The sequence below is a fragment of the Cottoperca gobio genome, chromosome 4 (assembly GCF_900634415.1).
Source record: "Cottoperca gobio chromosome 4, fCotGob3.1, whole genome shotgun sequence".
NCBI lineage: Eukaryota > Metazoa > Chordata > Actinopteri > Perciformes > Bovichtidae > Cottoperca > Cottoperca gobio.
Window position 1 is genome coordinate 25873009 of NC_041358.1, and position 25030 is coordinate 25898038.

The 25030-nt window shown below is 42.2% G+C and overlaps 1 protein-coding gene across 4 annotated transcripts; it reads left to right on the forward strand.

Moving 5' to 3' along the window:
* Positions 1-432: 432 nt before the first annotated feature.
* On the forward strand, positions 433-25009 carry tpm4a (tropomyosin 4a). Of its 4 annotated transcripts, none has more exons than XM_029429087.1 (9): positions 433-657; positions 3108-3233; positions 18952-19085; positions 19203-19320; positions 19419-19489; positions 19590-19665; positions 21528-21590; positions 22088-22157; positions 22805-23585. In XM_029429087.1, the coding sequence occupies exons 1-9, from the start codon at positions 544-546 to the stop codon at positions 22885-22887; spliced, it is 855 nt and encodes a 284-aa protein (XP_029284947.1). In that variant the 5' UTR covers positions 433-543; the 3' UTR covers positions 22888-23585. The 4 variants fall into 4 exon arrangements, with proteins under 4 accessions (XP_029284947.1, XP_029284945.1, XP_029284948.1 ...); XM_029429085.1 differs by lacking the exon at positions 22805-23585 and adding an exon at positions 23602-25009 and having other exon boundaries at positions 463-657; XM_029429088.1 differs by lacking the exons at positions 433-657; positions 3108-3233 and adding an exon at positions 8161-8733 and having other exon boundaries at positions 22805-23575.
* Positions 25010-25030: the final 21 nt, after the last annotated feature.

Sequence of the window (25030 nt, forward strand, 5' to 3'; positions counted from 1 at the left end):
CTCTCTCTCTCTCTCTCTCTCTCTCTCTCTGAAAACACAACAACCCAAATAAGGAGATCAGCCACGTTTGAAGAGTGAGTGGAGAAGCCAGACCTATCCTTAGAAAGACCTCGGCCGGGTGGTTTGATAGGGTGGAGTATGAGAGATAGTCAGGGAGTCGGGCTGGAGTGGAAGCAGAGTGGTGAGTGAGGGAGCAATGGATGGAGAGGATGGAGAGAAAGGATGAAAAGAGGGAGGGAGGGGTGAGACCATAGGAGGAGGAGGAGGTGGGTGATCAGAGACTGGAGGCAGGTTCAGTTGAAATAACTACCCATATAGGGCTCAACTCTCCATCTCTGTCCACAGCTCTTTCTGTCTCCTTCCTACTTTCTCCCTCGTTCTGCCTCTCTCTCTCTCCCTTTCTCTATTTCTCTGCAGCTTTGTTGGACTCTCCTATGTACTGAAACGTGAGACCAAATCTCCTGCATCTCAGCACAACGGGAGCGCTATTTCGAAGCAGCATTTTCACATCTCACAGAGGGGAAATCCAACCAAGCAGCCACCATGGAGGCCATCAAGAAAAAGATGCAGATGCTGAAACTGGACAAGGAGAACGCCATTGACCGGGCAGAGCAGGCAGAGACGGACAAGAAGGCAGCGGAGGACAAATGCAAGCAGGTGGGAATAAAAGAGGAGATGGATGGGTCTGTAGTGATGTCAAAGACAACGTCAGAGTATAGAATTCAGAGAGGCTGTTTTTGTTAGAAAGCAAATAAAATAGTAACATTAAATTGATGGATTAAACTGCCAAACAAACTAAAACATCGGAGGAAGAGTTCATTATTTGGTTGATGAGTTGCAAAACATATTTGTAAAAAGTGCTGCAGACTCAGCATTAGGCATACTTAAAGCTTTTCTCTTTATCCAGTTCTTCAGATAATCATCATACCAGACATACCTTTAAGGAAACTGTCTGTGAACACGTTTCACATTTATCTATTCTACATTCCTCACGGCTACTTTACTATTTTACTTGGCTGTATCACAGGTACAATAAATATTTAATGTCTTTTTATTTTTGCCATAGTTTAGAGACTTGATTGTAAGTGACAGTATGTGAAGCACAAACACCTCCTTAAAAGGTCAGGCAACGCTGTGAGGGTAAGTTCTCCCAACTCTAGAGTCTGTTAGACTTCACTTGCAGCTTCCCAAAATGTAGACACAACATTTCCTTCACCATTTTATTATGGGGAAAAAAAAACATTCACAACATCACCACAAACAACAAATACTGAAAGATACCAGGAGCTGAATGTTACAATATTAATGCTGATTACAGGGGGGCTCAAAGAAAGCTCATCAAACCTCCTTATGGTGGTTTTTGCCCCAGGCTTTGTCTCTGGGGGAGGAAAAAGTGGTTACATCCCTCCCTCCAGGACCAGTTTGAAGAGAGAAAATGGAGTGTCTGTCTGTCTGTCTGTCTGTCTGTTGTCTGTCTGTCTGTCTGTCTGTCTGTCTGTCTGTCTGTCTGTCCTTCTGTCTGTCTGTCTGTCTGTCTGTCTGTCTGTCTGTCATTCTGTCTGTCATTCTGTCTGTCTGTCTGTCCTTCTGTCTGTCTGTCTGTCTGTCTGTCTGTCCTTCTATCTGTCTGTCTGTCTGTCTGTCTGTCTGCTCTCTCTGTCTGTCTGTCTGTCTGTCTGTCATAAGGCATATTTGACAGGTGTATCCATCCAACACAGAAGACAACACACAATAAGCATGCAAATGGTTACATGTGGACACACAAATGGTAGATTAAACACACACACACACACACACACACACACACACACACACACACACACACACATTAGGATCCCAGGCGTCTGTGTGTTCTCACCGATAACAGCTGTATTTTTAGACACCAGGAGAGAATAACGTGTGGAATTCAGTACTTTTATCAGAAGTGGCTCGGGGGGAACACTGATTAGGGAGAACATTTAAACCTGTGTGTGTGTGTGTGTGTGTGTGTGTGTGTGTCTGTGTGTGTGTCTGTGTGTGTGTGTGTGTGTGTCTGTGTGTGTCTGTGTGTGTGTGTGTCTGTGTGTGTCTGTGTGTGTGTCTGTGTGTGTGTGTGTGTGTGTGTGTGTGTCTGTGTGTGTCTGTGTGTGTGTGTGTCTGTGTGTGTCTGTGTGTGTCTGTGTGTGTGTCTGTGTGTGTCTGTGTGTGTGTGTGTGTGTGTGTGTCTGTGTCTGTGTGTGTCTGTGTGTGTGTCTGTGTGTGTCTGTGTGTGTGTGTCTGTGTGTGTGTCTGTGTGTGTGTCTGTGTCTGTGTGAGATAGAGAGAGGCTATGGCTCTGCATACCAAGGTTTATGTCATGAGAGACTGATTGTAAACCATTTAAATGTTCCCAAACATCATAAACACAATTAGAGTCAAATCGGCCGCTGCTGCTTTATCACTGGTCTGAATTCAAACACCTTGACTTTAACGTCGTCCCATCAGACTGAATCATTATTGAAGCGCAGTACAAACACACTAAAAACTAGAAGGTGCATTAGGTTTGGCAGACCTCTACGTCTAGCGATGATAATGGAAGTGCGCCATGAAAATCAGACCGGTAGTTTTCCTGCAGAGAAACAAATGAACCAAACTGAAAACTGAGTTTGATCTATGATTGTTCTCATGTCAACAGGTTTTTTTTTAAGCTGCTGAAAGTTTTGTCAATATTTGTAAACATGAGCTCCTCTCTCCCAAAGCCAGAAACCAGAGAAGAAAGTCTCAAACATGAGACGTCATCAAGTATAAAGTCTGGACACTTGTAAAGACCCAGATGAGCTTTGTTCTATTGTAGAGTTTCAGTTCAAGAACAGAACATGTTCCTGTATACTCTCCTGGTTGGTCTCAGTTTCATCTGTAGCATTGATTGTCTATGGAGCGGTCCATACTGGAAGACATCACACATTTAAGTTATAACACTCTAGTTTTTGGATTTGTTCATGTTTACTAATGTCTTAGACCATAATCTTCATTAGAGTGAGATTTGTTTATTCTAGAGGGAACAGGGTACATTTCTACTCCTTCAGGATGACGGTGTAGATAGCAGGGAATAGGGAAGTGAACTGGACTAACAGTGTCTCCTGTTGTAGCTGGAGGAGGAGCTGATGGACCTCCAGAAGAAGATGAAGCAGACGGAGGACGAACTGGACAAATTCTCTGAGGGCCTGAAAGACGCTCAGGAGAAACTGGAACTGTCCGAGAAGACTGCTGCAGACGTGAGTGAAGGGTCACACGTGTACACTGTACACACACACACACACACACACTCTGAACATGTGAAATGCGATGCTATAGCAGTAATAAGGATGCAGTACTGGGGCCTCAGTACAGAAACATATCCTAATCCTCAACTTTAAAGAGTCATCACACAGTTTGAGCAGCTTTTCAGTCATTATATCAGTGTTCATGTTGTTCCCCATCTTCACTGTCACTACCTCACAGACCCAACAACAGTGCTGTTGGCATTTCTGGCAGTTATTTTGAGTTTACAACAGGGTCTATGCCAACAGCAAGAGAGCTGCAGGAACGAGTCATAAAACCCTGGAATGAGTTAGTGTTTGAACACTTCCGGTTCCCTCGTCTCAAAGTCAACTAGTTAGTTTTATTGGGTTTTTGGTTAGAAGCCTGAAATAAGTTCTGTGGTTAACACAAGCTTTAGAGGTTTTAATGTGTTTGTTCTACAACATAAAATACGTCAGTAAATACTTTCTGAAGCTTCTGTGTTGCTAACAAGTGGCTGAATGAGACGACTAAACGTCATTAACACGAGTCCGCCTTTGGTTTAGTGTTGGCGACATGAAGTCATGTGACCGTGGTGTAGTTCGTTTATAGCAGGGGTGTTATTTTAGTTCAGCGGCCACACAATTTCAACAATATTATCAGTTTATAATTTACACATGAGCGTTACAACGTACAGAGTGTATCTAGAAAAGGCACAAAACATTTAGTCACCGGTGTCTGGAACTGAACAATATAGGATTTTACTTTATGATTAAAACAACAACATTTTACACTTTGCAAAGTCATCCCGCGGGCCGGACTGGACCCTCTGGAGGGCTGGTTTTGGCCCCGCGGGCCGTATGTTTGACACCCCTGGCCTTACGTTCTGCCGATTGCATTTACGCTTCAAAAATCATATAAGTGGTGTTTGTATGTTGATATTATGCTGCTGAACAAAACTAAACGTGCAAGTATCAGAAACGTTTGTTTGCCACAGAGATTATTTTCTGCAATGACCCCGTTGGCTTTTTGTGGAGGGAACCAGTGTGATGCTAACTTCAGAAACACCTCATCCCTGCAGCACCCGGTTGACAAGAGGCTTCTGCTCTTGTCGTTAATTACTTAGTTTTTCCGACTTTGACTCACACTCACGTTACCGTGGCAGCACTGCAAACCCGAGCCCTCAGACAGCTCCAGCTGTGGGTTACTTTGATGCACGCTGAATGTTTGGAGCACATCAGAGACAGTCACATTCCTGTGCAGCCACTCCTAAGAGATGAGCACACACACACACACACACACACACACACACACGCATCTTCACCGGGGTCCTCCAAAACAGCAACAAGAGCAGACGAACTGCCCGGTTGTTCATTTTAAAGCGTATATATTTAGGTTAATGTACAGTGTGACATGTAGACTTTACTATAATGATAGAAATATAGAAGTTTTGTTTTGCTTTTCACTTTTACATGTCATGTGATTATCCCCACTGACACACTTTCCATTTCATAAACATGTCGATGTTGATCTGTAGTGAGGATTTTGAGGTACGTGTACTTTACTTGAGTGTTTCTATTTGAACCTTTGTCAATATTACGTGTAGTTTTTACTTCATTAATCTGCAAATTGTAAATCAGGATTTGTGATCGGTTCATAAAATATGATGCCTCATTATAAATTAAACCAGCCAACTGCACATCATGTAGCTAAATTAGCTTAAACTGCACCAGATATAACAATAAATGCTACTTTGATGCATCAACATTTAATTTAATTTACCTTTATTGTCAGGCTTATGATACTTTTGTACTCCACTGACTAAGCATTGCGCTCCTAAAGAATTGTCGGACGTATTAATGCAGCAGCTTTGATTCCACACATTCTTCTTCCTTGTTCCTACATTACCCATCATGCAACTCAACAATGTCGACTGTTATGTCAGAGGTTTGGGTGTGTTATGCTAATAGTGGCTAATGTAGCCTTGAGCTACTGACCTCAAGCAGAGACGAGGAGCGCTCACATCTTTCTAACTCCACACCCTTTAGATTTCTTTAGTTTTCATACGTACCAACATTAAGTGACACTTAAGGCCTTTAAGTAAACTGTTTAATGCTTAACTTTGACTTGTAATAGAGTATTTGCACACTGTAGTATTGCTGTGTCCTCGACATCAAACCTAAACTAACTCGGTTTTGTAAACACAAACAGTTACTGTCAGTGGATGTAGCAGAGCATTGTAAATGTCAGCTGTCCCGCAGCTAATCAGCTGCAATCTGGGAAGAAAGATCATATTATAGATTGTTGGCAACACCACAAGCCACAGCGCTGTACAGTATATCTGTCAGCGGTGGTTCCTCTGGCATTATGGTGTATGCACAGGCATGTGTGATTACTTGTGTGTGTGTGTGTGCGAGGGAGAGAGAGAGAGAGAGAGAGAGAGAGAGAGAGAGAGAGAGAGAGAGAGAGAGAGAGAGAGAGAGAGAGAGAGAGAACTCAAATACAAACTACTTATTTGGGAGTCAAATATGTCCAAGATACTGATCATACCAGTTTAGCAGTGAAATGCCACTTTATTAACAATGTAAGAGTTAGGATTACTAAGCAAACAGAGAGAAGCATCATCAGGAAAACATAAACTCTCACAGCTGCCACCAAGATGTGGTATTGTTTGAATCTGGTGGAGGATATCCCAGGGAAACGCAGCGTTGTACTACACACAAAGAGAAAGGAAGCGCCTGTCTCACAAACACAGAGACGGAGGCTGAGACACGCTGGGTTATCCTCACATGGAAAGTGGGTCAAGTGGGCCCCTGGAAAAAAGTAGTTCAACGCAGAAGTTTTGTTAAAAATAGATGCTCAGTATAAAACACAGACAATCTCCAGCATTTAAAGCTCCTCCACGTCCATGGATCCCCCCCTCCACATGTCACTTATTAGAGGCAACAGTCAAGTCATTACACATCTCAATTCACACAGAGACCAGATTGGAAACCTGGAGGGGGGCTGGGGGAAGCAGAACAGTGAGCCAAACCCCAACAAGCAAGCGGCTGTGATTCATGAAGAAATAGTCCCTGCACCTGGTAGCGCTGATATTTAGGTGACTGTCATCTCACACACACACACACACACACACACACACACACACACACACACACACACACACACACACACACACATCTCAAAGACTCTATTTTGAGGAGTGTTAGGCCACAATAGTAGCGTAGAAAGCTAAAGGCGGGGAGAATCAAAGAGGGGGGGGGGGGGAGGGCACTGGGAAGTTTTATTACAGGTATTGATAACAGCATTCACAGCAGCAACAGTTACAGTTTTAGGGGAGAGCTGGACCGTGGGGGCGGGCGGGCAGGGGAAGCAGAGGGGGGGGGCCTCTGGTATGCCAGGAATGCAGCTAAGGCAAACAGAAAGCCCCACACTCCTCCTGCGTCTAATGAAATCAATGCTTCCAGCTTTTCCGGAGCAAGGGGCAAATCAGACAGAGAGGCTCAATCAACAGATCACATTGATTGTGAGAGATTTATTTATTTTCTTCTCCACACTGAACGGCAGGATTTGCGTTTGAGCTGAGCTCTTGCTGAGATCTTGAGATCTTGCTGAGATCTTGCTGAGATCTTGCTGAGATATTGCTGAGATCTTGCTGAGATCTTGAGATCTTGCTGAGATCTTGCTGAGATCTTGCTGAGATCTTGCTGAGATCTTGCCGGCCTACTTGCTCGTCCAGCCGGCATGTTTTGCTCACAAGGCCGATCGTGTGAATAGGAAACGTTTGAGGCAGAGAAACGCGAGGGATGCAGCATCAATGTGACATCATGTACGAGCGGGCAGGTGGTGGATGATGTTCGCGTACTCTTTCAGCACAGTCACACGGTTCCTCAAAGAATAAAAACATTTATGACGTGTATATATATATATGCATGATTTTAAGTTCACTTTCCCTCCCCTAGTGTTTCCATGTGGTCTCTTTCGGATCTCTTTCAGTTTCAGTTTTCCTCAGAGCCTCCAACAACACAGGACACACTGCTTGTTCATATATCGTTAGCAACATGGCTACCGCTAGCAGTCTGGCTACTGTCCAAAGCTAGAAACAACCCTGATCTCAGTGCTGTGATAGAGGCAGACTAAAGTATTACAAGTAGGCAGCGTACTGATGTAGCTCAGTAGGAAGAAAGTGTTTTATTACTCTCCTTCTTCACCTCCTCCATCGACCTCACTCAGGTTGTTCCACCATGGGAGTAGCTACTGGAAGATACTTTGTAGAGTTATAAACTACATGCTCTCTTGTATGTCTAGGGCTTTTATTGTGAAAGGGTGACAGACAGAATTACATTGTAAAGCGAGTCTTAAAGGGAACAAATATAAACGCAGATGGTGTCATTGTTCAATAGCCATTACATTGTGCAATTGACATTAACTTAATAATACTATAAGTAGAAGTTCACATTGTGTTTGTTACATTAGTTTATTACAGTCAGTAGTCCTTGTATGTCAAATATGTTGGTAAGATGAGGGTAAATGTGGATTTGTGATATGCTAGCCACTTCATACGCTCAGTATTATGGCCACTACCCACCAATGAAACGTTTGCACACATTATGTATGATGTTTTCCAGCAGGATGTAAACTTTAAAGTCTGTAAATGTGTGTGTGTGTGTGTGTGTGTGTGTGTGTGTGTGTGTGTGTGTGTGTGTGTGTGTGTGTGTGTGTGACATCTAAACTATGGGAACTGCGCCTTTTTTATCTGAAAGTAATTCATTCTGCCTTTCCTTTTTCCTTTTTGAAAGTCTCGTAGCAGTGATCACATCAGTCACAGGGATCAGTTTTTATACACACACACACACACACACACACACACACACTACAGGACACACGCCCCGCCCTCTCTGACCTCATCATCCCAATCATCGCTCTCCTCCTCCGGCACAGTCTGGCGCTCTCCGCTCTCCTCACCGCGCAGCTTTTTCTAATCCTCCTCCTCGAAAAGTGTCCGGACCAAAAAACTGCAACATTCCTGAGGACTACTTTCTATAGTGCTCGTGAACGTATCATTCCTACAGACCAGAAGAAACATTTTTTGAGAACACCTGGACAGCCTTACTTCCTGGTTATATAACTTGTCTTGCACTAGAACGACTCCTTCTACATTCCAAAGACTTTGGACCTACGTCGATATTTGTCTTTTTAAATCAACGATCAAAGTTCTTATTGTTTTATTCTGACTAAACCAAATAAGCAGGAGGCTGTAGCTTATTTTGTGTTTTTTTTTTTTGCACAACCCAGAAATAGTCTTAACTGCGTTTTTGTTCCCCTCTACGTGTAGTTTTAAATTAAGTAACACAACAGTGAATAATGGCAGGTTTGAACTCTCTGGATGCTGTGAAGAGGAAGATTCAGTGTTTGCAGCAGCAGGCCGACGACGCAGAGGACCGGGCTCAGGTCGTACAGAGAGAGCTGGACAGTGAACGGGAGCTCCGGGGGAAAGTGAGACAAATACTCTACTTTCTACTTCTTTTTTGTTGGGGGGGGGGTCTTTTCTTTCTCTTGTGCCCCCCCTGCTCCAATCTGCTATTACCTATTAGACTTAACTTCTCCATATTCACATCTCAAGCTCTGAAAAAGGCGAAATAGTTCATGTGATTGATTCATTCGCGGGCGTGATTGTGCCACAATGCAAGGCGTTGGTCTGGACTGAAAAAAAAGTTTGGATTCCTGCAGGTCTGTGCGCATGCGCAGTGTGGTCTGATTCACAGGCCGCTGTACTGTGAATTATGTGTAGACCACGTAGACAGCATTAAAGCTATTGTGCACTTTAATTAATCTTTTAGATTGAGCAGATTACTTATTTTTTTAATACAAATCATGTTCATATTTAATTATTTTTGACTTGTAACTACTTATTAATGAGGGCTTAGCAGCGTTTAGAGCTGCCAAGGTTTAGATTAAGGGGATAATGTTTGTCACTCTTGCTCAGTGGCACATCAGCAGGGTGGGTGTGTGCCAGCAGCAGCTGCCTGGTTGAATGCCCAACCACCATACCATCCTGTCTCCGCTGATGAAAGGAAAATAAAGGCTATATACTTAAAAGTATGTCTACTCTGTTATTAGGGATTCAAAGGAATAGTCTGGAAAATGTGCCATTTTCAACTAAAGGGGAAACTTAACTCTCAATCGATCAACAGAAAAGTTATCGGCAACATTTTTGATCATTAGATAATCGTTAGGGTTTTTTACTCAAAGCCAAAATGACCAACAAATCTGTTTCCAGCTTCCCAGATGTGAATATTGTCTGGTTTATTCGTCCTCCATGATAATAAACTGAATATCTTTGTGTTTTGGACTGTTGGGCAGACTTTTGAAGACGTCACTTTGGGAATTTTTCTGCTATTTACCGACCATCTCTCGACCAAACTGTTAATCTGTAGATGAATGAATTAGAGCTCCAACTTTTTAGATCGTTGTATTAATCGTTAAATTGATTTGTGAAGCAAAAATGGCAGAAAATGCTGTTTTCAGCTTCTCAAATATGGAGACTTCCTGCTTTTCTCTGTTTTATGTCATATTAAACTGAATATATTTGGGTTTGGACTGAAAAAACAAGACATTTAAAGCATCACCTTGCACTTTGAGAAACTGGGATGAACATTTTTCACTATTTTATAAACCAAACGATTATTCTAGAAAGAAATCAGCAGATTTATCATGTAAATAATCATTATTTGCTGCCCCACTTTCAACACCTGTATGATTTTAACTGTACAGTATCGGCAGAACAATTCAGGCTCTAATTAACACATCATTTTCAAATATGTGGTCTCTCAAACGAGACGCGTGGATGTTTTGAGAGTGCGTGACTCATACGTATTCACTCATGCCTGTCACCTGCCCGCCTCTTGACTCTGCCCACATCCGACTTCTTGTAGCCTCACACACAAAAGGTAGAGATTGGATTGCAGAAAAAAAATGCCTTTGCAGCACAGTTCGGTAACAGTCTTGACTTGTTTCACGTGCTGCTTTATGGCATTCGGTGCCATATCCTTTGCATAGGAGCTGGTTAATGACAGGACAAGTAGAAAGAGTGAAGGAGAGTGGGAGGGGAAGGTGTGGCTGTAAAGATACGGGAGCTCAGATGATGAAAGGAGCTGGCGTTCTGTAGGACTCACCCCTTTGTCACAGACTGCCTATTAGGTAACATGGCAATTTGACAATTGGGCGTTTGGTCAGCTTGTGGGTGATCGTTCTTATATGAACATATATATACACATCAGTGACGTCACTAATTACAGTCTTTAAATTTGAGGCCAGAGTCGTCTGTTACTTCAACATTAAGCATCGTGATATTGTCATTGTTTGGTAGATGCTGTTTTAGGGTCATTTATTTATGCTTATTTCAAAGAAACTTGTGAGCACATCTCTGGTAAACACAAGATTTAAAGTTGTGCTTTTGCACGATTCTTTGTGGAGAAACTCGATTAAATCAACTAATCAAGTGTTCGTCGACTGAGAACTTCTTTAGCGCGTTGCCTTCTGTTCTTCGCTCATTTAATATCCTATAAGTGTTTGTTTTGTTTCGGGAAATCGCCCACCTGCAGCCATACTTTAAATCAAAAGCATAGTAAACGGATAGATTACTCGTATTAGATTACCGGCAGTGCATATCAACGTTTCATCTTTGGGGATAGTAACACTGACATCTCGTCGTGTCTGATGTTAGATGAGGCTCCTGTGTGTTTCCCAGCACATGTAAGAGTTCAGCATCTGCTTAAGAGCCTAAAGTGCTGACACATGCAGTTTTATTCTAAAGATAAAGAAAGTTGCATTTTAGAAATATTACGGTAACACTTTACCCCCTATTTATCTTTTTTTTAAAGCCGTCTATAAACATATAATACATTGTTTATAACACATAATAGTTATAAGCAGATATAAGGACATTTTAAAGTGTTTTCAATTACAACTTCTCTTTATATATATATATATAATTAGATATATTTTATATAGCCTCGTTACAACTGTGTTATATATATATATATATATATATATAAATATATATATCTCGTAAATATATATATATATAGAAATATATATTTACGAGATATATATATATATATATATATATATAGAAATATATATTTATATATATATATATATAGAAATGTATATATATATATAAAAATATATATATATATATATATATATATATTTATATATATAGAAATATATATTTATATAATATATATATATATTTATATTTATATATATATATATATATATATATATATATATATATTTATATATATATATATATATGTGTGTCCTTTTCTTTCTGTGTATTTACCAGTTATTGATGCTTCAGAGGAATTAAAGGTGTTGACAAATAGATGAGTAAACACTTAAAGAGACCCCACATCGGCTTACAACAGCATTATAATGTGTGTTAAACGACGTATTAAAAGTGTTAATGCTGCTTATAAATAGTAAACTAAATAGTTTTTCTATTTCATCTCTAAAGTGTAAACGCAGTATTAGCTGTCACACAGAGCGGTGCGTTTGTGTGGCGAGGTTGGTGTGGTCCCATATGTGAATAATTAGGGCAACCTGCAGGGATTTTTTGGCACAAAAATTCTTTTCATCAGAGATCAAAACAGGAACCTCGCTGAGTGTTAAAGTAATGAATCATTGAAAATGTGGAGGCATCAGGGGGAAAAACACACAAGGCCACATATCAAGCATATCTAGAATAAAGTAATTGCTTTGTGATATTTCTTGTGCGGTTTTGACGCCTCTGGAGACGTTACTTAACCGCTTAATAATGCTTTAAGGCTCCGTCAGACTACAGACGGGACACAGTCTTGAAACGCTGCTCAGATGTTATTTTCTTTAGTGTTCACAGAAGTTCCTTGTTTGAATGTGCAAAGTTGAGAATCGGGACAAAAAAAGATGATGATTTGTTCTTCATTCATGCGGTGCTGTGTGAGCAGCTCGGATCAACCTGATTGGCTGCTTTTTATAATAAGGAAGCAAAATGTGTTATTTTTGGCTTCTGTGATAGACATATTTCAAGGTTCCCACATCTTCTTAAACATCAAATTTCAAGGACTTTTCAAAGACTTTCCAGGCCCAATTCCCTTAAATTGAAAGACCCGACCCGGTTTGAGATACAGATCCAGGTTTATTACTCTTACAAAAAGTTATAATGAGAACAAGCAGGCTTTACAGAAGATCAAAAGAAATAACATTTCTATTGTTGCACAAAATATATAAATTCAAGCACTTTCAATGACCCGTGTCCGTGTACTTCTAAAAACTTTCAAGGCCTTGATTTCCCCCCCCCCCTCAAATTCACAAACCTTTCAGGATTTCACGGAGCCGTGGGGACCATGAGACAAAACAATAACATACGATCAAAAGTTTAAAATGTATTCTTTGTACGATGGTTGCCGCGGTGATACAGACTGATACATTTCTAAAACTAGATAAAAGAGGAAGTGGGACTCAAAACCTCCACCGATGTAGTGAGTCCCCCCCCCCACACACACACACACACACACACACACACCCTCACACCCCAGCAGCCCCTCCCAGGATGTTGTCTGCCGACTCTGGTCCAGCACTTCCTGTTCTTTTATTCCCAACACTTCCTGTCCCTGAGCTCCAGCCCTGATCAACAGGACGATTAGCGTTTGTTAACGTAGATTTCAGTCAGTGTGTACAACTTCCGTAAAAGTTTAAGACTTAAACACGTCTGAAATGTCCACATCCACGTCAGCTATTGATTTCAATCTGTCTCTATATATAGAAGTGTCTTCATCTACTGTACCATGATGGCATTTACATAATCTGCAGATTATTTTCTAGATTCAAAAATCAGAAATTAGTGGAAAAAAGTTCAAGGGGTCTTTAAATGTATTTTTTGTGTGTCTAAAAGCCAAAGTTATTCACTTTAATATGATGTAAAACAGAGAATCTCCATATTTTACAGACTGAAAACATCATTTTCAGACATTTCTTCCTGAAAAACTACTGAAACGATGAATCGATTATTAAAATAGTTGGCTGTTACTTCGACATACTTCCCTCAGCTCATCAGTTTGTCAAAACGACCTGCAGCTTTCATCTGTTTGCTGTGGTCGGTGGGCTCGAGGGTTTTCTGCTGGGCCTCCAGCCGCCTTCAGCTGATTCTGTGGAAAGATTTACTTCCTGGTTTCACTGCTTTCTTTGGACGTTCTCCCTGGGAATAGCCCAACTTTCCAAATATAACTGCCACATGTTGGTACATTCTGTCAGTCGCTGGCATTCTGGAGAAAACTCCCATGTTAGTGGCTCGTGGAAGTTGTGGCTTAGCTAATTATGCAGGCTGCGGGTTGGTGCTCAGCAAAGCTCAATTGGCTATAATGTCATTAAGTAGAACTTAGAGAGTGGAAATTAAGCAGATCTTTTTTTCCTTTGTGGATGTATACTTACTGATGTTTTAGTCAAAGCAGGATCTCTGCATCTGTCAGGACGTTGGTGGTAGAACTGCAGAACGGTTCTTTCCTACTACATGAAGACCATTTCCATTATTCCTTTAGCCTGAAAGAACCATATACACAGTTGTATTTAATACACTGCTACTAGGATACGTTGTTTGTTCTATGTTCAGTCTTCCTGAAGGGCCTTTTTGCAAACACATTGCAATGAACCTCTTGTCAGGATTACACACTTCAGTGTGCAGCCGAGCCCGAACGAACGACTCCAAGCAGCTCAGAGATCTCATTGTGATGCTTGTCTGGAAGTTTAATGACCTTCTTTTACATATCACACCTCATGACAGGCTGCCTTGTACATTGTACGCAGCTCCCTTTGCATTCCAGATCTTCATGGGAAAAGATTGCACACTCACAGACACGTGTTCGCACGGAGAGTAGCGAGCGGCAGTGTCAGGAATAACTTCTCCTGCACCCCGACAGCATCGTGCAGCTCATTAGCCCACTGCCCTGGAATCAGCCAATAATTAGATTCCTCTTTCACTTGTCCTTGATCTTGTCTCTAATACACTCAGGTATTTCTTAAGTCACTCCCAGTAGAACTGTGCTGTATCTTCAAGTCAGGCTGTTTACTAAGTAGAGACCAGAGGGAGAGGTGAGGGAGAGGCACATTATGTGTCCAACATGTTGTCGTTTGTGTCACTTATTGAATAACCTGAAAAACCAGGCTGCACTGACTTTAAAAAGGATAGTTTGGCATTTGGATACATGCACTTACTGCTTTCTCGCGTCTCTTCTTGACTTAGATGGAGATTGAAACCCCTCTCATGTATATAAGATATGAAGCTACAGCCATCAGCTGGTTAGCTTAGCATAACAACTGGAAACAGCTAGCCTGGCTGTGTCTAGAAGTAAAAGTAAAAGTTCATTATATCTCGTTTGTTAAACAGTACAAAGGGATTTTACGCAGACTTGTTACTACATTTGCCGTACGACCAGTGGAGACGGAGGCCTAGTCCACATGTACACAGGCATTTGTGAACACACTGGTTGGAGGCGGGGGCGTAGCGCCTCTGTTCCTCAATATAGTGGAAGAGTAAATGTACATTTCTGCACCTCATATGTTCACCCTTGACAGAGTTTTACAAAAGCTCTGTTTTCACTGACCTAAAACATTTGGGTGTGGACGAGGCCTGAGAGGTGGCTGCAGCCGGCCAAGAATAAGTCTGGCACATAACCCCCCCCCCCCCCCCCCCCGTAAAACCACTATGTGCTGTTTTTACACTTCAGGTTTTTGTATGGATTAAACAAACAAGATATAAAAGGTTATAGAGTGAGCGAGAGGTGCAGAGCCAGGCTAGCTGTTTCTAAGCTAAGCTAAGCTAAGCTAAGCTAAGCACATCCTGGCTGTAGTTCATATTTACTGTTCAGACATGAGACTGGTATCGATCTGATCCAACGCTCAGCTAGAAAGAAACTGCTGAATGTCCTTTAGTGAAGCAAACACGTGTTACTGACACACCGCTCACTTCTTAGAAAGCACTGGTGTTACATATTAAGCTAGCTTGATAACAGAGCAGCTACTTGTCGTCCAGTATCTTTTACGTGTGTGTGTGTGTGTGTGTGTGAGTCTCTGTGTGTGTGCTTGCTGCCACAATCTTCCTGATACTCCACCACAAACATTCTCCATAGTTTGTTTTACCATATAAGGTGGTGTGCGTCCCCGGCAGCCAGAGAATGCAAAGTGGTTGCTAAAGGAAGAGGCATGGCCACGGAGAGAATACCAGCTCTGAAAGAAAGAACAATCAAAAAGGGAGGAAATGAAACGATGAGTGGCAGCTGACTTCCTGTCACTCCTTTTCAAGATCCTCATTTCTAAAGTGACATTAGAGTCTATTCTTAGAGTAAAGGTTTGTCATTTCACTGAGTGCTTCTCAGTTCTTGTGACCTTGTACCTGAACAATGCAGTCACATCTGTTGTCTTTGTGCTGAAGCTTTGAAGACTAAAGGTGTGTGTGTTGCTGTGCTGTAAGCATGGGTTAAAGGATTGTATTAATCTGCAGAGGGAAATGTATTGTCAAACATTACCTTCAGGAAAAGCTCTTCTATTCTCTGGTCATGGCTGAGTGAATTAGAGGCATGAGAGCATGTACTGTACGCACATAAGCTTTCTTACTTGACACAAAGCTGTCTCTGTCTAACAGGGAATCCCCCCCCTCCCTGTGATTGTGAAAATGTGATGACAGATAACACACCAGGTTGCACACATTTGATGACAAGCGTAGATATCCTACCATAGTGGTGTAAGCGAAGACTTAGTGTATGTGTGTTGCTTGACGCAGGAAAGTTTCCCGGTTGCTTGCTGGTGATGTGTGTTTGAGTGATGCAGAGATTGACTGAGAGTGAGAGCGTCTGTTTCTGGAAGTGCATTTACAGCATCTGATGTGCCTGCGTGTCTGACCTGGAGCTCATGAATAGCGTGTTTTGTTTGTATGCAGACGCTATTCTCCAGAGCACATTGTTCCCTCAGGACGAAGGAAGTTACAATATCTGTTATTTCAGTCTCTGGTTTAATTCTGTTTCTCACAAGCCAGATGAAGTGTAGACAGACCTGCGTGAAGGACGTCGCTGATGAGATTTCAAGCTGTTTGAGCGATTTATGGCTTTTCATTCATTCCGTGTTGGGTTAGGTCTTTCCTTTTTCAACTTCTGCCTGTTTTAAGGCATGTCAACGCTAGTTCGACAGACATTTCCTGTCTCATATCAGCGGCCTCCCCTGACAGCGCTGGGTGCAGTAGGGCAGGACCTGGGAGAGGACAGGGAGAGGGGGGGAGAGAGAGAGACACAGAGAGAGACAGACAGACGGCGAGAGAGGGAGAGAGAGAGAGAGACAGAGAGAGGGAGGGAGAGAGACAGACAGACGGAGATAGAGGGAGAGACAGACAGAGAGAGAGACAGAGACAGACAGAGAGACGGAGAGAGAGGGAGAGACAGACAGAGAGAGAGAGAGACAGAGAGAGACAGACAGACAGAGAGAGAGAGAGAGAGAGAGAGAGAAAGAGACAGACAGAGGGAGAGAGACAGACAGACGGAGAGAGAGGGAGAGACAGACAGAGAGAGAGACAGAGACAGACAGAGAGACGGAGAGAGAGGGAGAGACAGACAGAGAGAGAGAGAGACAGAGAGAGACAGACAGACAGAGAGAGAGAGAGAGAGAGAGAGAGAGACAGACAGACAGACAGACAGACGGAGAGAAAGAGACAGACAGAGGGAGAGAGAGAGGGAGAGAGACAGACAGAGAGAGAGACAGACAGAGGGAGAGAGAGAGAGACAGGCAGACAGAGGGGGAGAGAGACAGGGAGGAGGGAGAGAGACAGGGAGGAGGGGGAGGGAGAGGGAGGGAGGGAGGTGGAAAGACTGACTGGCTAGTCAGCAGTCTGGGATGACATGGAGACTAGAGGGAGAAAATCTTAAAAATTAAAAACGAGTCCTCCGCCAACAAGCAGGAAACCGTGCTTTCATTTCCTGAAGTGTTGAGTCTGTGACAGAATGGAAGAATCGACTGGATGGAGGTCTAAATATTCTCAGTATATTCTCTCTCTCTCTCTCTGCAGTGTCACCTTTCCTCCTCATCGCTGATGCTTTCTCTTTTTATTTCTCTTAATGATTTTATCTTGCCAACATGGTATCGTCAGCGTGACTCACCTACCTGTAAGCTCATGTGCAGACACTTTGACTGTTGATCCGACTGGCAGCCTGACTTCTGGACTGAATGAGCTAATGAGTCACTGACCTACTAACTGCTGCACTGAATAACGTCTGTTTGTCTAAGAAATCCCCAGCTGCCTCTGTTTAGCAACAGAGGGAGAAAACCAGTGTGAGTTCTCTGGGTTTGAATGAATAATTCAGCGTTGTCGCAGTTCAAAAGTGCAGTAATGCGGTGCTGTTTGAGCCTCCTGCTTGTAAACGTTTAACAGTGGACAGTCTCTTTGTGTATGAGAACAGACTTGGGCTGGTTTCCAAATTTGAAAGCGGCTCCCTCGGAGGATGAACTCCCCGTCCAACAGAGAGGAAATGCCTGTTTAGTTGTCTGTTTGCTTTCTTTTTCCTCTCTCTGCCTTTTTGTTTACCAAGGGCAAAGGAGAAGAATCCCATTTGTCCACCCTACTTGGCCCAGTTCTGCATTCACAGTCACCGGAAATTGAGTTTTTGCAAACGTTTCATTCACATCCAAAGTCCTGCGCTCTTCAGATATTAAAAAGGATTTCAACTTTCATGTTTCAGACTCAGCGGTTAGTCGTTGTGTTTCTTGCAGGTCGGCGTCGCTTCTATACAACATCCTACAAAGACCTCCAGCTGTCTTCACTCCACTTATTATTCATCAGCTAGACAACTATTGATTTGTGGAGCATGCGTGAAGGATAGATTACAGTGTCTCACAGATGGAACTGAATGTATTGTTATTTCACTTGCAGTCAGACTTCTTAATGTGGAGTCAGTGTGTGTGTGTCACGGAGTGATGAGGCACAATATCTCCCTCTTAGTCATGGCACCAGGATTGCATTTAAACAGAGGTATTTTCAGAATAAGAGTCCTTGCACCAAATGTTTGTGTGGCTGCCTCGATACAAGGCAACACTTCAAAAACAAAACACTTCAGTTACTGTAGTTTTAAATATATATTATATTCATTTATTAGTTTCTTTTGCATAAACACCTAAAAACTGTCACCCAGTTCCAGCGTGCTTTTAAAGTGAAACTGAGACGTTTCTATTATAACTTTTAGGGGAAATGATCTAAAGTTATCGTTCAGTATTCCCAAAATACATAATATTGACTTTCATCATAAAGTTTTTCATATAAAGCGTTCTTTTAGCAGAAGTGAAGATGCTTCAGTGTCGAGAAAAGGGTAGAAAATACCAACGAGTTGTGCTGAGATGTTCTGTTCATGCTAATTGAGGAGCCGGTGAACTTTCAGTCAGTAACTGAACTTATGAGAAGCTCATGAATAAAATGCTCCGCATGCTGTAGTGCTGCTGAGCGGGGAACGACAGGACAACACACGAGATAATGCATTCGATACGAGAAGCGTGAAGTCAAACTGTTTCACACATCTCAGCTAATATATGATCATACGTGCACTTTATGCATGTTTACACAGTTTGCTGTGCAGACAGTTCCAGTAAAGCTGCAGGTTGCTCTCCATCTAAATTTCCCCTTTTTGTTTCTCCTCTCAGGCGGAGGGAGATGTAGCAGGTCTGAACCGTAGGATCCAGCTGGTGGAGGAGGAACTGGACCGAGCCCAGGAGAGGCTGGCCACGGCCCTGCAGAAACTGGAGGAGGCTGAGAAGGCCGCGGACGAGAGCGAGAGGTCGGTTTTTTTTTTATCAAGATGAAACGTTGATATTCTTCACATTGAATTTGTGTTTATGTGCCTTTTTTCTCCTGGCTTTCACGACATCATTTAAAACCTTGTCTGTCTCATCAGAGGGATGAAGGTGATCGAGAACCGAGCGATGAAGGACGAAGAGAAGATGGAGATTCAGGAGATTCAGCTAAAGGAGGCTAAACACATCGCAGAGGAGGCCGACCGTAAATACGAGGAGGTGAGACTGACACCCTTCGATGCATTGGGATGCACACTTTGCATTCACTCTTGTCCAATTAGTTCAAGACTAAAAGGTTTCACTGTTTTTCGTCCCAGGTGGCCCGTAAGCTGGTGATCCTGGAGGGAGAGCTGGAGAGAGCTGAGGAGCGGGCCGAGCTCTCAGAATGGTAAAACGCACAAACATGAGGCCAAAATACATGCAGGCCCCCCCCCCCCCCCCCCCGACTTTCGTTAAAACCAAACGTGTGTCGGCTTCTCTCTCCACAGTAAAGCCGCTGACCTGGAGGAGGAGTTGAAAAATGTGACCAACAACCTGAAGTCCTTAGAAGCCCAGTCTGAGAAGGTGAGTGGTGCACGTGAGGGCTGTGCATGGCGGTGACTCGACCCTGCAACAGAAATATACATTTAGAAGTAATTCCTCTTTTTGTTTGGCCTCCTGAGGAGATCAGTCGTGTTTTCCACACAGGAAACGTGCAGCAGACTGTTGTTTTTATATCCAGTAATGTTTAAGATAAGCATAAAGTCAGGCCTGTGTGAACAGCTAGCTTCAGAGCTTATGGAGTTTTTATATTTGCAATGTGTGTAAACACACAGAGGTAAACCTGAGACGATGGTGGAACGTTCTCAGTGACCTCAAGAACAAGTTCAAGTTATAAAAAACAAAATGCTGCCTGTTAAATAAATAGAATTGGTAAGCTTAGGCTAGCTGCCTTTTGATATTTCTCAGAAACTTTCCCATTTCAGAGATGAATTGTACACAACTTTGACTTGGTGTGTAGGATTGCTGTCAATCAGTTGCAATATTTAGGGAAGAAACGTATTTTAAAATTGATTTTTGGAAGTAAGATTTTTCAGAATCTTAGAAAATAAGAGTCTTAATTGTTATATAAATGTATTGTTTCCCTCCCCACCAGTACAAACCACAAGTCTGGATGCATTCACTGACTCGTTTGTCAAACGTTTGGCCAAAGGCAACGTAATTTTCTTGGCAAATAGCTGCAAAGCTGATTGATGGTTTATGGAGTTGCTTCATACACAACCTAAATAAACACAACGGTATATACTGAACACGCTCTGGCACTCGGCACACACTCGTCTGCAGGTCCCTGCGTCCTCTCTTTGGGGCTGTTCTGGCTCAGTGGAGTCATCTCCGTGAGTATGGAGGGAAAACACATCACCAAAGTGTTGTTTCATACTTCCTCCATTATAATTGTGTATCATCAGGCCCTACCTACAACCTTTATTTAGATAAAACCTGAACGTATAAAGAGTGCAAGATCTGAACTCAGCGGTTTGCACAATAACTTATCCACCGCATGACAAACTCAAGCTAATTTATTTATTGTGCACAGGGTTCCTGCAGATCCTTAAAACGTCTTAAATACATTTAATTCATTAATCTAAAACAAAAAAGGGCCTAATTGTTATTAAAATATCTTAAATCAATGTTTTAAAAAATCTTTAAAATGCTAAGACATGGAAAATAGGATAAAAAAAAAATAATAACTGAAAAATTGCGTAAAATGTGTCTTGAATTTCATTATGAGTGGCATTTAAAAAGTCTTAAATCTAACATTCCTTTAGCTGTAGGAACCCTGCAAAACTATTACAGAGAAACAGTCGCTGGGAATACAAATCTTGTATTCCAGACTCCCTCTAACAATTCTATATTCATTAATTCTATATTAATATGTATCAAAGGAAACCACACAATTACAAAAAAGCAGAATGAGGATCTGAAGGAGTTCAGAATCAGCCCGTGAGGCTGTGTGTTGTACGTGCAGGGAGTGAACCAGCAGCCAGTAGAAACCTGCAGCACATTCCTCCTGGTTGCTACATTACATTTCTCCCCTGGCACGGACAGGCTGTATGACAGCATGCCAGGTTAGCCACATGACCGCTCTCCTTTAGCGATACGAGCCATCGCTGTGTTCAGTCAGGCCTGTCATGGTCGGCATCACAGCACAACTTGTTCCCAGGCCTGGCCGGGGCAACACCTCGCCTCGTTACATATCTCTCCTCAGAGGGAGTGGTGCCATAGCTGTTGGAGCAATTATAATCTTTGGATGCGTGCGTGCGTGCGTGCGTGCGTGTGTGTCTTCACATTGTGTGCATATTTAGGTGGAAGCATGTGTGAGCATGTGTTTGCATTTCTGCCACTGATTAGGGAATGTTGTTTCTCTCCGTGTCTCCGTATGTCAACAGTATTCAGAAAAAGAAGACAAGTACGAGGAGGAGATCAAAGTTCTGACTGACAAACTGAAGGAGGTGAGATCCTGATTCTAGTCATCATTTGTGCAAATACTGCATGTTTTCAGAGTGAAACAAATCAGCAATGTCCCACATAAATGCTGGCAAAAACACCCAGGCAGGCATCACAGTTGTGTCGGCATCCAATCAGGCCGGGGACCTTTGTTGCATGTGGCACATACATGCAACCTCACAAACATATGACCTACATGTCACATTTCAGCCTCCTGAAAGCTTTGTCCACCCGAGGGTGGGGACATTTTTGTGGACCGACTGTGCGAGCTGAAGAGCGACTGGTCGCAGCTAGAATACAACTTATTCATTAAGTTCTCATCGCACACTTTATCAGATTAATATCTGCATGCGTTGAAACCCTAAATGTAAAACATGTCACTTCTATGATTACGTTGGAAGACGCAGAAAGGCTCTTGCAGTCTTGTGTGTTGAATTCACTGCAGCTTGTTTCTTTACCTTGTAACATACTGTGTGTGTGTGTGTGTGTGTGTTTCTGTCAGGCTGAGACTCGTGCAGAGTTTGCAGAGAGGACAGTGGCCAAACTGGAAAAATCCATTGATGACCTGGAAGGTATGAGATCAGCACCACTCTCAACCAAAATCAACATAAAGACAAAGTCTATTCATGACCTTCTTTAAATGATATAGGGTGCATTCAGTTTCTGTAAATTAGGAAACGTGTCTCTTGATTCCTCCCAAGCAGATGGTTTGTTAGAGTTTCCTGCAGGTCCGGGGGCCAACTCTAATCCTAATGCATTTGAATGTACACATGCACAATTACATTCAGTTTGACACAAACCCCAGAAGGAGGTTCCTATTTCAGCAATACTGGAAGAAATCCAGTGCTCCCTGCTAAATGTATGACAACTTCTAAAAGTAGAGCACAGAATGTGCACAGGTGCTTTTTAGGTCAGCATTATTCAGTTGTTGAACCACAGGCAGCTGAGTTTATAGTCATTGGAGCAGTTTTATGAGACATTCATAGCCGGTTTACATGCTCAAAGCTCACCCAGCTAAAGAGCTGCAGGCGTAATTAGATATGCACAATTCTTTATTTCTGCATCTTTAAAAAGCCTGACCTATTTTTTTTGTGTCTTCTCCTTCCTCTCTCCGCTCTTTGCCTCCATCTGCCTCTCATGCTTCTCCTGCTTTCGGCTTGTTTGTGTCGCTGCTGTCCCTGACACCTGCCTGTACTTCCTGTCGACCTCTGACCTCCAGATGAATTATATGCTCAGAAGCTGAAGTACAAAGCCATTAGTGAGGAGCTGGACCATGCCCTCAATGACATGACATCTCTGTAGATGCTCTCTCTGTCGCTGCCTCTCACTTCCCCTTTCTGACTTCATCTTCTCTCTGTGGATCGTACTGTATGTGCCTTCTTCCCATCTTACTATGCAGGAAATAATGAATTAAAAAATATGTTTCTTTCCTACTTTACAGCTTTTGTCTCTCTGTTGATTATTCCTACAAGCTTTATATCTTAGTAGAATATTTGATGCATAACCTCAGCTAAGAATTATACATTGCCGTGCACTACTGGTGTTTAATGTGCATCTTATTATCGGCAAGTTTAAGGTGAGATTTTCAGTTTTATTTGTGTGAATTAATGCCGTTTGCGATCCCCTGTAACCTTTTGGTTGTAAATATAACTCCTTCTTGATGTTTCTTTTTGTTATATATTCACGTGTGCTCATAAAGTATGTGCGCACGGTTGCATCTAATACAACAAATGTAGACAAATCCTCTAGAAAGTCCAAAGTGTAATCTACTAACGGTCTTCTGACGATGACAGTCAGCAGTTTATGCATGAGCACAGCGGTGTGGTTGAGGTTTTTTTTGCATGCGGCACAACTTTAACCAAAATAGTTATGCAAAAACATCTGTTCATTAAAACGGTGCTCTGTGCTGTTGTGCAAGGAATGCTGTTTGACAAACCTATAAAGGAGAACAAATGGCCATGAGACGAACAGTAACATGCGCTGATGGTTGTCACTTTTCTTCTTCTTCTTCTCCAGAGAAATTATCAAAAGCCAAAGAGGAGAATCTTGGCATGCACCAAGTCCTGGACCAGACCCTGCAGGAGCTGAACAGCTTATAAACACACAGAGAGGAAGCTGGAGAGGATGAGATCGTCATGTAACATTCCTTTAATGTTCGACTCCATTCCACATTTCGAGCTGTAAAATCTTTATTCCCCGTGTGAAGGGGGATTAACTTAATGCTTGTCCCTTGATGTTTTTTTTGACTTTGTTTCTTTTTTTATTTTATTTTATGGGAAGTCATTTTAACCCCATTGCTTCTATTTTTTTTTAAATATCCAGCAGTGATTGCAGAATTCTCCCTAGAATTATTTTTGACCACTTTATTTAGGAAGAACTGGCAACTTACACACCCAAAGAAACCTCAGATTTGGTCACTGAACCACTTAAACTGGCTCCATTTTACATTTTTAGTGCACATACATTAAGCCTCTGTCTGATTATTTTAATACACGTGCTACAGATGGTGTTGGGTTTCGCTCAGGCTACATTAGTACGGCTCTAAAGTGCCACCTGGTGGTGATGGGATGTCAGTCAACGGTCTTGTTTTTTCTGATCACGCTGTTCACAGACGTTCGGCTTATGTGCGCCTGTGTTGGCGGTGTCCTCCTGAATCTGTGTGTAAACAGCATGGTGTTGAAAGCTTTCATTGATAAATAAACAGGTCAAGGTACATGCTCAGTCAGGCTTCTTTACATTTCTTTAAAAAGTAATTCCTCGATTTTATCTTGAGGCCATAAAGTTGCAGATGCGTAGTTTTTATGTGCCTCAAATGTTTTATACTCTACTTTTAGTGGGAATCTGCAGAGCCTGAGAGCTGTGCATGTACAGTCTCTATCAGTGACATGCATTTCTAAGCTGTACTACTTTCCCCAAAGCCTCACCTGACTTGACACGTTCTTCTTCTTCATTGCAACTATACGCCACGATGTAGCCACTATTTACTAGATTTACAATATATTGTATTACATGAGCGAGCTAAACCCGGAACCACTGGAAGCTCAAGTCAAGTTTTATCAACCATGGATACTTATTGTATATAGTAGAATAATGTTAGGTTTTTGAGAAATTGTATTGCTTTGATTATTTTTGGTTTTGTTTCATTTACACCACTTCTTTTTTTTGTGCCAGGGAAACTCAAGACCAAAGAACACACTCACACACACACACACACACACACACACACACACACACACACAGACAATAAATTCTTTTAAATGTTTTAATTGTTTTTGTTTGTGATGATCATCATGGTTTCATCTCATGCCAGGGCCATGAGAAGAACATCACACGTGACCAAGACCATTTTAAAATATTTCATTCACCAACCCCCTCCCCTCCCCCCCCCCTTTATTATGTCAACACAATAAATGTTTTACAGAAATCAGGACTCAGTGGACTTTCT